The following is a 13,200-nucleotide window of genomic DNA, read 5'->3' as shown; positions in this document are numbered from 1 at the left end:
AAGCACAACGAGATCACCCGCACGATGTAACACCTTGATGTATTTCCGTGTGGAAGAAACAAGGTGAAAAAACAGTTAGGAGTGTTTTTATTGGTTAGGCACGAAAGTGAGTCGTGAATTTCACGCATTGCCAATAAACTACTGGCCAAGTTATAGACCTTACTATAAAATATGCGGCATTTAGCTAGTGAGCAGAGGATGCCAAACATCGCTGCTGACACTCGCATCTGGTTACAACAAAATGGGTCGCTTCGCCTTTAGCACCTTCGTTGCCCGCCCAATTCAATCGATCATGGCTGAAGAGAGTACTCTTCCCTTCGAGCTATTAGCACCACATTCTCTCGCACGGGTTGCCTTACATTAGCTGGAAAAAAAGACCGTTTCAACAACGACCTCTTAATGATTGGACGAGCGTCGAAGCGTACTCAGGAAGTTGCAGAAGCGCTGGCTATAATAGATACGCTTATCAGAAAAAGGAATGGTGGAAAATGGCAAAACCATCAATTCTTTGGAATATAAACAAAACCGTAATAACAAGGGATACATACACAATTCTAATATCATCATGGTCAACTTTCGAAATTCCCTGAGAATTCTCGGTTTTCCATGTTTTTCTCAGTTTTTTCAGGGAGTAGACACCATGTATGACCGTGTTAACGTCACGAAGTGCTCAAAATAGTCGTACTAATAATAACCTGTCATAAAATGAAAGAAAATTTGAGATATGGGTAACGTCGTGGGGTGTCAGTTTGACCCACAGTGGCCGTTTTACCCATAATTCCCCTACACACTTTACCTATTACAGAGTATTTTCTTAGCATTCATTATTAGGGGATTTCACTCCCACATTTCTCTGTTTTGGGTCTGCTAAAAGTGGAAATGTTGTTGCACTGGCGCCCAACTGAAATCCCACATTAAAGATTTGCATGTTGTTTTGAGCCTATGTGTTAGTTTGACGCTTAAGGTTCTCGGTAGCGATTAAGTTTATTTGGTTTGTGATTAGGAACATTTTAGGGTGGATTTCATCCATCTAAATCACGAAGAGAGTTGGCCTTGTGTCACATGGTCAATCTAGGTTCCACGACTCATAGAGTCAAGGTTCAAAAGTTGAGGGCCGCAGTTCAAGATAACCGGACCGAAAATATTTTTCACGACAGTTCGGGTCACGTTATGAGTCCAACTGTTAATATATTCAGGTAGCAATTTATAAGCTACAGAAAGCTGTCAGACCTGCTCTTCAGAGCACCGACAAGCAAAATTGATGTCAATTGCGGTCGCGACTCGTACATTATAGGAACAGGTTGACATGTCTCAAGCCACCGTGTTTCCTAGCAGACGTACACAGAGCGCTCGACGCGCTTGTCAGAGTGTTAATCAGTGACGTGAATGGTGCTTTAACCGATCCATTGAGAGTGGCAGGTTATGGAAGTGCAGAAGGGGCAATGCCAAAAAGCAATCGGCAGCTGCCAGCAGACGAGTACAATCCAACTCAAATCGACGACGGCACCAGGGACTGGACAGGAAGCGTCAAGAGAACATAGCAGAAGAAGCAGTCAACATACAACGCTTCCGGCATCCAGTTCGTTCCTATCTGCCAGCCGAAGGCACGGTGCGCTCGATTTGGAATGCTCCGACAGATGCTTCAATAATGATCACGTACGGAATACGACAGAGTCACATTACACACCACCACCATTGGACATTCCATCGATTCCCAGGAGTTTTCACAATCACGGGCGGTGGGCGAAATCGCGCTTCGAGGAACAGTAATAAGAGAGAGCCGGCTAGAATTTGATCGAAAATCAACGCAGATCTGGACGAAACGACCGAGCAGGAACAGCGAGCGGCACGAAAGGAAACAAAAACGTGTAGAAAGAGAACGGGAGCACGTCGTTTGGCATAAGTTCGTTTGGCATAAGTTCATTTGGCATAATGTTCATTTGGCATAACAGCAGGTAACACATGCTTTCGTTTGGCATAATGTTCATTTGGCATAATGGTAATTTGGCATAATTGTCATTTGGCATAATGGTCGTTTGGCATAATGGTCATTTGGCATAATGGTCGTTTGGCATAATTTGAAATATCCATTGAAATCTCTTATATTTAATGTTGACGCCTAATGTGGCTACGCCACATCGCTTTAAGTATGGTAGTTAAACTAGTTGATAGCCCCTATGTTTGAGTAACTCGAGCAAACGGGTGAGTTGCTGGTGAGGGGTAGCCACTTCTGACGGCGGGTCGATGACCACCTCGGCCCCTTGGTCTCGGTTATGCGATATTTCCAAGGGCTATTTGGTATATTGATTCAAAGAACTGATCATGTTTGAACGAAGGAATCAACTCCTAAGTTTGAGCAAACGAGTGGATCACCAGTTTACTTGCGAGCGCTGTTTGGTATACAAATTTAAAGAACTGCTCATGTCTTAAAGAAGGAATCAATCCTTGTTTCTGGCAAATATATATGTGTATATTTGCCAGAAGGTTGATTCCTTCTTTCAGTCATGAGCTGTTCTTTAAATTTGCATACCAAATGGCCCTCGCAAGTAAACTGGTGAAATACTCGTTTGCCCGCTTTACCCAAAATTAGGGGTTGACTCCTTCTTTCAAAAATGAGCAGCTCTTTTAATCTGCATGTTTAATAAGTTCGCTAGCAAAGTGTTGATTTACTCGTTTGCCCGGATTACTTAAACATAAGGGTTGATTCTTCTTTCAAATATGAGCAGTTATTTGAACCTATATACCAATTAACCCTTGGCATCGTCGCATAACTGAGACCAAGGATCCGAAGCGGGATCCGCCGGGTATCGAAGGCGCGTCGGCGGCCCCTCGCGATCAAACCTGTAATCCACTCGTTTGCCCGGATTACTCAAACATAGGGGATATCAACTAGTTCAAGTCCGACGGAGCGGAGCGATGTCGGACAGCACCGGGTTTAAAGCGATGTGGCGCCACATTAGGCGTCAACGACTAGTACCAGAAAATTCAATGTATTTTTTAAATTATGCCAAACGACCATTATGCCAAATGACCATTATGCCAAATGACCATTATGCCAAATGAACATTATGCCAAACGAACGTATGTGTCACCTACTGTTATGCCAAATGAACATTATGCCAAATGATCTTATGCCAAATGAACTTATGCCAAACGAACTTATGCCAAACGACGTGCTCCCAAAGAGAACGACCAGCTGGGCGACGATTTACTGCATCATCTACTGCGGCAAGACACTAGACGGGCGGACAGTTGTGTACAACGAAAGCAGTACACAACTGGCCATTCAAGTTTTGGGGAGAGAAGGACACAACGTCGCTGAACATATTCCTGGACCGAGTTGACACATTCGCTAGATCGGAAGGGATGAACGACGACACCTTATTGGCATCGATCAAACATCTGTTACAGGAAGATGAATTGGATTGGTATGCACGAGGCATGGCGCAGCACACATTACTTTCCTGGGAAGCATTCAAACGGGAGATACGGAAGGAATTCTTGCCCAGCAGTTATGTACAGATTTTGCGCCTTGAAGCTTGCTTTTGATTATGCAATATTAATTCCCATAAGGAAAAAATGGATTAAGCCACTTTGCGCGTTAAGGGCACGAAAACTATTTTAAATTAAGTTTAATTTTTGCTTTTGATTCCAAGGACACAACAAGGCATTTTCGAAATATTATCGGCACATCGCAGCACTATTTCGGTTCGTTACGCCACCGATGTGCGAGGAAGAGAAGTTTTTCATCGTCAAAAAAAACATGAACGCCAATTATGCAGCGATCGTGACCGCAGCCACTATACAGGGAATAGTGGAGATCTGCACCAGCTACGACGAAACGAGAGTGCTTCTTAACAGGCAACGCAGATTTCCAATTCCGCACAGGTTTTGTAAATATTTGCGCTTTTAGAGTTTAGCACTCACTGTTGCACCAAGACCAGCACTGGCAATGCAGCATCAACCACGATTCGGCAGGGTACAAACAGTAAAGCTGGAGGAGAACTCGGCAGGCGGAATGGTCGATGGTCAAAATTCGTCGCTCGATGAAGAAGGGGTACAATCGCAACATGATGAGGGATACTGACAGCTGAAAATAGACCAGCTTACCGAGCAAGTTGACGACGAGGAACACTAGGCTAACATTTACGTTAGCACAAAATTTGGAGAAGGCGAACGTCGCACAGCAGCACAGACAGTACGCGCCACAACCACTCATGCAGCAGACACAGCGTTAGTACAGCAATCAGGTACAGAGACAGCAGCCTCTACCCGCGCAGTCCCACTCTCAGGAGTCGCAAGCTCCCCACAACTCAGCACGAAGAGAGCGAGACAGAACGGGGGAACATAGACTAGAACCGATAGACCAGAGACGGACGGGGATGATGTGCTGGAACTGCGATGAGGGAGGACATCGTTACATGGATTGAGCAAAAACACAGGCAATTTTTTCTGCTTTCGTTCGGGACGACTTTTCGCAGCTGCATCACGTGGGCAAAGAAAGCAGAGCGCTGTTAGGTAGCGGGCCAACTGCTCACTGCTGGGTGGCAGCAACAATGTAAAGATCGTTGAACAGCTAAGTCTGCGCAAAGGAAACGTCATTAGAAGCATCAAAATAGTGAACAGCACGCAGTACAAAATATCACACTTCGTCCGAGTGCCGATAGTTTTCAACAACCGTAACGTGACCATCCTGTTGGTCCCGACAATTCCAGTTTACCTCATCCTGGGCATGAACTTTTGAGACAAGTTCGGAGTCAAAGCAACATGCTGCAGTAAGGAAACGGAGCTGGATAAGACTTAGCTGAATGAAATACCGGGATGGTGAATGAAGGATACACTATCCCATAAATCTCGTCGATCATCAACAATCTCGGCGGCTATAAGTACATTTCGTCAATCGATCTTAAGGACGCATTCTGGCAGTTATCGCTGCATGCGGCATTTAGGTCGTTGACAGTATTTACGGTTCCATCCCGAGAACATTTCCAGTTTTAGGTACTTCCCTTCGGACTTCGTACAGCGAGTCAAGCTCTCGTGCGACTGATGACGCACTACCTGGACGACATCCTAATCTGCTCCAAAACGTTCGAAAAACACATCAGACTGCTGAAAGAAGTAACGATGCGGGTACGGAGAGCAAACATGACGGTATCGTTAGAGAAATCCAAGTTCTGTCGACGAGATAGAAGATACCTGGGGTACATTTTTAATGAGAACAAAAGGAAAGTCGATTAGGAAAAGATCGAGAGCATCGTAATATTCCAAATTCCAACGAACAAGGAGGAGGTACAACGGATTCTCGGCATGTGCAATTGGTACCGACGTTTTATAGCAGATTTCGCAGAACTGGCTGTACTAATAACGGACCTGACGAAGATAAAGAAAAAGTTTCGATGGAGTACGCAAGCAGACCAAGCATTTCTTAAGCTCAAAGCGGCTTTAGTGTAAGCCCATGGTTGGCAATTCCGGACTGTACAATGACACTTGCCATTACTTGCGATGCAATTGGAGCCGTACTGATGCAGGAGACTGACTTTTCTCAGAAGCTATCTTCTTCGGAACGGAAATATTCGGTAACGGAGCGTAAATGTCTGGCGGTCATACGGGCGGCCATTGAGAAGTTTCGAGGGTACATAGAAGGAGTGAAGTTTGCAGTTTTTTGAGACCACGCAGCACTCAGCTATCTGCGATCGATGAAGAATCCGACAGCTCTCATGAGCTAGTGGTTGTTACGTCTGAACGCATTCGACTTCGACAACAAGTACCGAAAGGGAAGCATCAACGTGGTACCGGACGCGCTATCACGGATAGTGGCATCGGTGACCTTCGGTGGTGCGAACTCCACAGATTCGTGACACATGCAGCTAAAGGATAAAGTGCAGAGGGAAGGTGATCGTCTCCCGGACTTCAGATTCGCAAACAATGAGCTGTACAAGAACTGTCTAAGCAATGACGAAAATGGATATCCGATCCATTAGTGGAAAAATGTGGTACCATTCGAAGAACGACACGGGTTGATAGGCAACTTCCACGACTGGTAAACGGTTTAAGATGAAATCTGAGCGTAACGCTGGCTCGACGGCAATCAAAGAAGAAATAAAGCAGCCTTCACCTGTGTTACCACCTTCTGTAGACGAGGAAGCTTGTTTGGAATCTGAGGACACTTCCGATGATGAGCAGCCAAAGCAAACTTTTGGAAAGCTAGACCACGAGGTTAGTTTTTGAAGATGAACAATATCCGCAAGAGGAAGAGGAAGAAACTCCGATGGGAGAATTGATCGTGCCAGATGTAATTTAGATAAATTCTATATTAGTTTTTCAAGCAACTAAAAGGCTTGTATGAACAAACTTATACCTATTGTAAGTGGAATTTATTTAAAAAACCCAATTAAATCCACATACCATCAGCCGTTGTATTAGCAATTGCACAAGATTTTTGTTAAAATATTATAGCAGCACAAGTTGAGCCAGAAATTGTTTACGAAGTATCTCAGCTCTGTCGAATAATTACCATTTTTTGATAGAACATGGAAGAGGGGGTTTTTGTATTTACTGACTCTTTTTGCACTAAGATTTTCAAATAAACAATGAACTACGGGAAACATGAAGCTTACCAATTTAAAAATAGCTAGAAATTTCTTCTTTTTCAAGTTTCAAATTTCTTCTGAATCGGCAGCCAATCAAAACGCAATACATTTTCTAGCTCTTGATCTTGCTTCATTTCTGGGGGGTTCGTCTTTAATAATCGTTCCATCTTAACAGCTAATAATTCCCTTCTATCTTTGATTGTGTGGGGGATCGACTTTTAAATTGGGCATCTACTTACTATGATTCGCCAGTTCCTGGGAACCGTGTAGTTTGTTGTGTTTGTTGTACTTCCGCTTGCCATCGGGACCGTACTTTTTATTTCCGCCGTGAGGCACTGCCTCATCGCCGGAGGAAAGGAACGCTGGAGTGACACTAGAGGGAAGTGCGCCGCCGGAAGCGGCTGACGTCGACCCGAAGCCGGTTGATTTCTGCGGAGCCCCTGCACTCCTGCTGAGCGATTTGGCCGTGCTACGAATCATTTTATTCTGCCACTCCGGTATCCTCATAATCGCTTCGAAGTGAATTCCGTGGGAAACGTCTGAAACGGGAAAATATTATTGTGGGATAGGGTATTTATCGAGGTATGTCGGTTGTTACCTTCGGGAAAACTTAACACCGGGTGAAAGCACGGATCCAGCAGTGCAACTCGCTCCGATGCCGGCATCGTGTCAGGTAGATCTCTGGGCGCTGTGGGATCCTGCCGGCCGGTACACAGCGCACACGGATGTAACGGCCAAGCGCAACCACATTTCACAGAGCTGAAAAATATTAGAAAAGAATAAACCATTGTGAGTAGATTGGGTTTCTTTCATTTTCGCTTACCTAGATCGTGCAGCCTTTTTCGAAATGGTGTGCAGATTTGCAGTCTGCAGCAACTTCCGCTTACGGAATCCGTTCCGATGGAAAGGTCGCGTTCGACAACTACCGCCACTGTGATCGTACGCTCCGTTAGGAGCCGTACTGCTGCTCGAGCCATTGTTGTCGTAGCTATCGTCCAACGGTTTGTTGTTACCGGGCAGCGTTCCACGGTATCCGTTGACTGACTGATGCGAGGGAGGCTGTGGCGGCTGCGAATGAGAATCTTCCAGCGTTACGGCACCTTTGTTGATTTTGATTTTGTTATGCAGCTCGTTGTGCTGCCGAATACGATACTCAAGGTCCGAAATTTGAGCCAGCAACCAGGTCCATCGCGCTGCCACTGAGGCACGGTCCTTAGCCCAGCGCCAGGCGGCTCGTTTGGCGCTGCAATAGTGACGGGAGAGAAATATGATTATTTGGTTATCAACTGTGAGAATATGCACTTGTTTCAGAAGAATGCAAATTTCAGAGGGCAATCCTGGATGTTGTGGAGTATTCGACAATGTCAATTGAACAGATTAAGCTGTTCATATATAGATGAAAAATTGCTTTGTTTTTCCTTATGAATGGGAGTATTGAAAACATTTGATCCGTAGATTGGTTTTGTTTGGGTGCTATTGCCATGTGCATTGAAGAATACAATATTAATATGTTACTATGTTTTAATCCTTAAATGTATACTGTTGCCATTTGGCAACATACCAAATTCTGTGATATAAAGTCTCAACAAGAAGTATATATTGCAACCATACCAAAAAATGAGTAACAAAGAAAAATGAGTTTAATGCATTTAAGACTTTCTGCTAGCTAAGCTGTGTCGACCATCCGTGTGTGCGGAACGAAAAAATCGATAAGTAGTTCAATCACAATAGGATCGGCACGGCACGGAAAAGAATGATCACATGATCGTTCTAGGCGAGGATTTCTGAAGCATTTTTTGCCGGCATCGGCGGTAAAACGTGATCATGTTGAGTTCTGTTCTATCAACGACCATGCGGTAGACTTGGATGGAACGCCCAACTTTTACAACTGATTCGCTCTAGAATACCAATCCGTCTTTCAATTTCATTGCGTTCATTTCTCTTAGTCGTAAATTTGCCGAAATAGCCAACAAAATCGATACAATAATGAACATTCTGCCAGGTCCCACTCCTACAACCTAAACCTTCTCTAAACCAGTCAATACAAGCAAGTTTAAAAAAGTTGACAACTGTCAGGCTACAAGTACCGAACTGATCAATTCACTTCCTACAACCAGGTATGCATCAATTTCTAGTTTATCACCACTTTGTACGATTAATATAGTGGAAATTGTTAGATATGATCCTCAACCACCGACGTCCTCTCCTCCTCTTCCCTACTGATCCTAACCTTGTTAAATGCCTCTCACCTCGGCTGTATTGTCTGTTTATTTAATTCCCTTCCCTAGATGTCCAAGTAAGAATTGCTAGATTTGTTATATTGGAGCTGTAGAGCTGGGTTCGCGGCAGGGCTCCTCGTCAGAATCACTCACTACAAATGCAGATGAGACGGAGAATGTCACCCGCTAAAACACTGGTTAAGGCCAATGCAGTAGGCAGTGATTCTGAGTGTTATATAATATCACTGATCATGATATTCTTTGTACGGTTCAGATATGTGCGGGTGTATGGATCTCACGATCGCGTGTATCATCGCGAAGTGCTCGAGCGTTTGTACGTTAACGTGTTCGATCGCGCTGGCGTTTGTATGTCTCGTGTGTTAGCTTGTATGCAACTTCGCGTGCATAAATTCAATTTTTTGGGTTACTGAAGGCATGGACCTACATAGGCTGCTAAGACCGGAAGAAGAGATTTACGGACGTGATCAATACTTTATTGCGCAAAGATGGGCGTTTGTAGGGTCTCGCTTGAAACTACGTTTATAGTGCTAAGACATTCACTTAATCATTGTTTTCATGGCCGAGACCGCGGGTGTAGGTGTGCGTGAATGATCGCGAAGGTCTTAAGCATTTGTATGTTACCGTTCTGAATACTAGAAAAGGGTGAGATTCCCCATATCACTAAAGTTCCCGGTCATGTCACCATGGCACGCGTTGTTTATGGGGTACGAGTGTCTTTTTTTCGATTGGTTTAACTGAAGATATGGACCTTGCTACCAGGGCTAAGAGTAAGGAACTTTCGGACGTGATCCATTTAAAATCGCACGAACACATGTGTTTGTAGGTCCACCGTTAAAACCGCGATATAAGTTTTGAAGGTTATAAGTGTTAAAACGATCACTCAATCATCGGGGTGTTTTCATGTGTGTGAGATCGTGGTGCGTGGTCGAAGCTCAAGCGTTTGTGTATGTCAACATGTGTGTCGCCTCTGCTAGCGTGTATGTAACTTCGCGTGGATAAATTCGATTTTATAGTCGTGTGGCCATTCGCATATTCGCGTGTTCTTGAATGAACGCACGGACCGTGATCTAATACTTCATTTTATGAACTAATTTTCTAATGAAGTAGAAGAGAAGAACACACGTAACATGCCATAAAACTACTTGAACTTGTCTAAATGGTCGTGATATTTATTTATCATCAACGCCATAGCATTTCATTAGAATTTGACCATGCCCTGCTGACAAGCGTTGCCTTCATTTAAAAAAAAATCAGGCAGTTCACCTAAAAATATCAGATAAAATCTGTCATTTGACAGCAACCTAAAAGCCATAGACACACTTTAGTCTCCATAGAACGTACATCAACCGCGATTCTTGTTGAATTTGGGAAAATACAACCAAAATTCTACGATTTAAAAATCTGCCAGAATGAGAGGTTCGTCCTTTTGACTAGAAGCTGCAAAAAACTCTGGCTGTGCCAGAAAAATCAGGCATAATGACATCCATGAACATGACAAATTAATGATCGCGTGTGCGTTTGTATGATCGCACTAGAGCTCGGGTTTATAAATGTGTAGGAGTTACATTTTTCATCTAATCACAGGGGCGTCTTTTTAAATATGCGGGATCACAAGCGTTGATTTGCGTAGATGATCGCAATTGTAAGTTTCATTGCATATGTGACAAATGTTGCATTATCAGTCTGGTTTCTCCTCTCACTTAGTTCAAAAGCTAAAAATCGTTTCGCTGCTGTTGCAGGGCACGAAATCAAATCTACCCGTGTGCTGCTTTGTCTATTAGCCAACGCAAAATTTTGCTCCCTCTACCTAGTTTGTGAAACGTGACCTAAGGATAAGTGACAATGCAAAATTAGTTCATTTATCGATGCGATCAAACTTGAAATTACCTATTCGTGAAATGGAGCAATTGTTGAAGGTCAATATAAAACTCAAAGTAGCAGAAGTTAATACTGTGCAATTAAATAATCTACGCCATGTCAATTTGTTCAAAGCCAGTATCCAAGCAGAATCATTTGCTTCGCAGAATAACTTGTAACACGCCGTCGAATGCAATGGCATTTTATACAGCATCCTAGCATATATAGACAATGACACCATTGAAGTAAAGCTACATGACGTTGCACCGCGTACTAATGCTAGCGTTATCAAACAACATATGTCAAAATACTGAGAAGTGGATACCGTTAACGAGGAACTTCTCATGTCTTCGCAACGTTCTGCGTGTGGTGAGAATGCGTCCGACAAAACCTACCTACCTGACAATCCAATGCAAATCAATTCAAGGTGTTATGCTAAGCAAACATTAGTCATGTACCTTGCGCAGAGGTTGCTACGGAAATGCCATCTGTTACAAGCAAGACCGATGCACTGTCGTCGTATGCTAAACCACAACCGGTTGCTAAACGACTGCGGATCGGGCAGTAATAAACACTAAATCTATAATGATCGTGCCCAGTATCTGTAAAATTGCTTTAACCAAAAGCGAAGAAACGAAGATTGTATCAAGTACCTCCAAACCAACAAACAACACAACCAATAAAGAAACAAATGCCGATGAAGACGGAAATACAACAGCAACCCGAAAGAATCAGAAACAAACTAGTATTTCAGACAATGAACAGCATGAAAGCAGTACCAATGACGACATGGGCGTGAACGACAACGCGAGAGAAGGCAGACGGACTGACCCCCAAGTGGCAGAGAATAACGCAGCTAATGCATCACCGTCAAGAAAAAGGATCTTAGCACGCAGCAGCAAGCCGTGTCAACAAGACCCGAAGAACGTGCAGTAACTTTGATATTTTTTTTTACTTCTACATCTTGTAAAAACACGAAAGATCCGCGACTCAGTTGTGCTAACGCATTGAGCCGTGTTAAACAAATTAGAAAAAAAGTTGCATTATCGCGCAGGACTTGAGCGTGTGTGCGTTTCGTATATGTAACTTCTCGTGTATAAATTTGTTTCTGTAACCTCTTGCGTAATGGCGTGGACTTTTGTAGACTCAAACGAAGCGTGATTTTGAATGTGATTTGAATTCGCCTCTTCGGGTTAGAAAAATCTCTCATGAAAAATTTCTAACCCTATGTGCGGGGTCGGGACTCGAACCCAGGTGCGCTGCGTACAAGGCAATCGATTTATCAACTACGCTACGCCCACCTCCATGATTGACTAGCATATTAAGCAAAGAGTTAAGGGGCAAAGATTAGAACGACCGACTTATTAACAGAAGAGCGAATGTTTATTCACTCTTCTGTTAACCCTTAAATCCGCAATGTTGTTTTAAAACAACATTGCAGTAACCATCTCAAAATTATCATAGTTAAACGTATTAAAGCTGTGAGACAATTTTCAGAAAATTTGAGAAACAAAATGATTTGCGCCTTTGAGGGTTAATAATTCGGCCGTTCTAACCTTTACCCCTTAGGTCTCTCATTGTTTGATATGCTTTTTTCTGGAGAGTTGTCTTACTGGAGCTGTAGAGCTAGGTTTTCGGAAGGGCTTCCCATCAGAATCACACACTACAATTACAGACGAGACAGGCAAAGTCGCCCACTAAAAGACTGCTTAAGGCTGATTGCAGTGGGCCGTGATTCTGAATGTAATATTCATTGTACGGTTCAGATATGTGCGGGCGGGCGCAGGCACATTACGATTGCTTGTATCACCGCGCAGGGTTCGATCGTTTGTACGTTAATGTGTTCGGTCGCGCGTGCGTATGCATGTAGCGTGTGCTAACATGTACGTAGCTTCGCGTTTATGTATTCTTTTTTATAATCGTATGTCTTTAGCAATTTTTTTCGCGTGTGTTCTTGGATGATCGCGTGGGGACCATGAATCTACTACTTAATTTTTGCAGCACGTTTCAAATGCTAGAAGAAAGTGAGATATTTCATCTTACAAGAGTTCCCAGTCATGCCGCCATGGAACGTGTTGTCTAGTGGATATGAGCTTTTTTGTTTATTGATCCAATTGAATGTATGGACCCAAGTTGCCAGGAAGGAAGGTAATGATTTCCGGACGTGACCGATTCATGATCCTGTGAACAAGGATGTTTTGGTAGGTTCGCGTATGAAACTTCGTAAGTGCTAAAACGTTCACCTTATTACCGAGGTGTTATCAAGTTAGTGCGATCGCGGGCGTAAGTGTGCGTTGTTGATCGCGAAGGGCTTAAGCGTTCGTATGTTAACGTGTTTGTCGCGTGTGCTTGCGTGCATGTGACTGCGCGTGTACAAAACTCGATATTGTAACCGTGAGGCCATTCACATATTCGCGACCGTTTACGGACGGTCATGCGGGCCGCCATACTGATATTATTCTGACAAAAATTCCCGGTCATGTCGCCATGGAAAGTGTTTATGAGAGCTTTCT

The 13,200-nt window shown here is 43.7% G+C and overlaps 1 protein-coding gene across 4 annotated transcripts in view; it reads right to left on the bottom strand.

Moving 5' to 3' along the window:
- The window catches only part of LOC131683961 (uncharacterized), an 86,844-nt gene that overhangs the window by 10,603 nt on the left and 63,041 nt on the right, over positions 1–13,200 (bottom strand). For all 4 annotated transcript variants that reach the window (XM_058966384.1, XM_058966382.1, XM_058966385.1 and 1 more), the window contains 3 exons: positions 7,414–7,833; positions 7,189–7,349; positions 6,830–7,129 (listed from right to left, as the gene is read on the bottom strand). In XM_058966384.1, the coding sequence (XP_058822367.1) occupies positions 6,830–7,129; positions 7,189–7,349; positions 7,414–7,833 (881 nt within the window). The remainder of the gene's footprint in view (positions 1–6,829; positions 7,130–7,188; positions 7,350–7,413; positions 7,834–13,200) is intronic.

The sequence above is a fragment of the Topomyia yanbarensis genome, chromosome 2 (genome assembly GCF_030247195.1).
Source record: "Topomyia yanbarensis strain Yona2022 chromosome 2, ASM3024719v1, whole genome shotgun sequence".
NCBI classification, from domain to species: Eukaryota; Metazoa; Arthropoda; class Insecta; order Diptera; family Culicidae; genus Topomyia; species Topomyia yanbarensis.
Note: the sequence above shows the minus strand (reverse complement) of the source record. Positions and strands in the feature narration are given on the sequence as shown.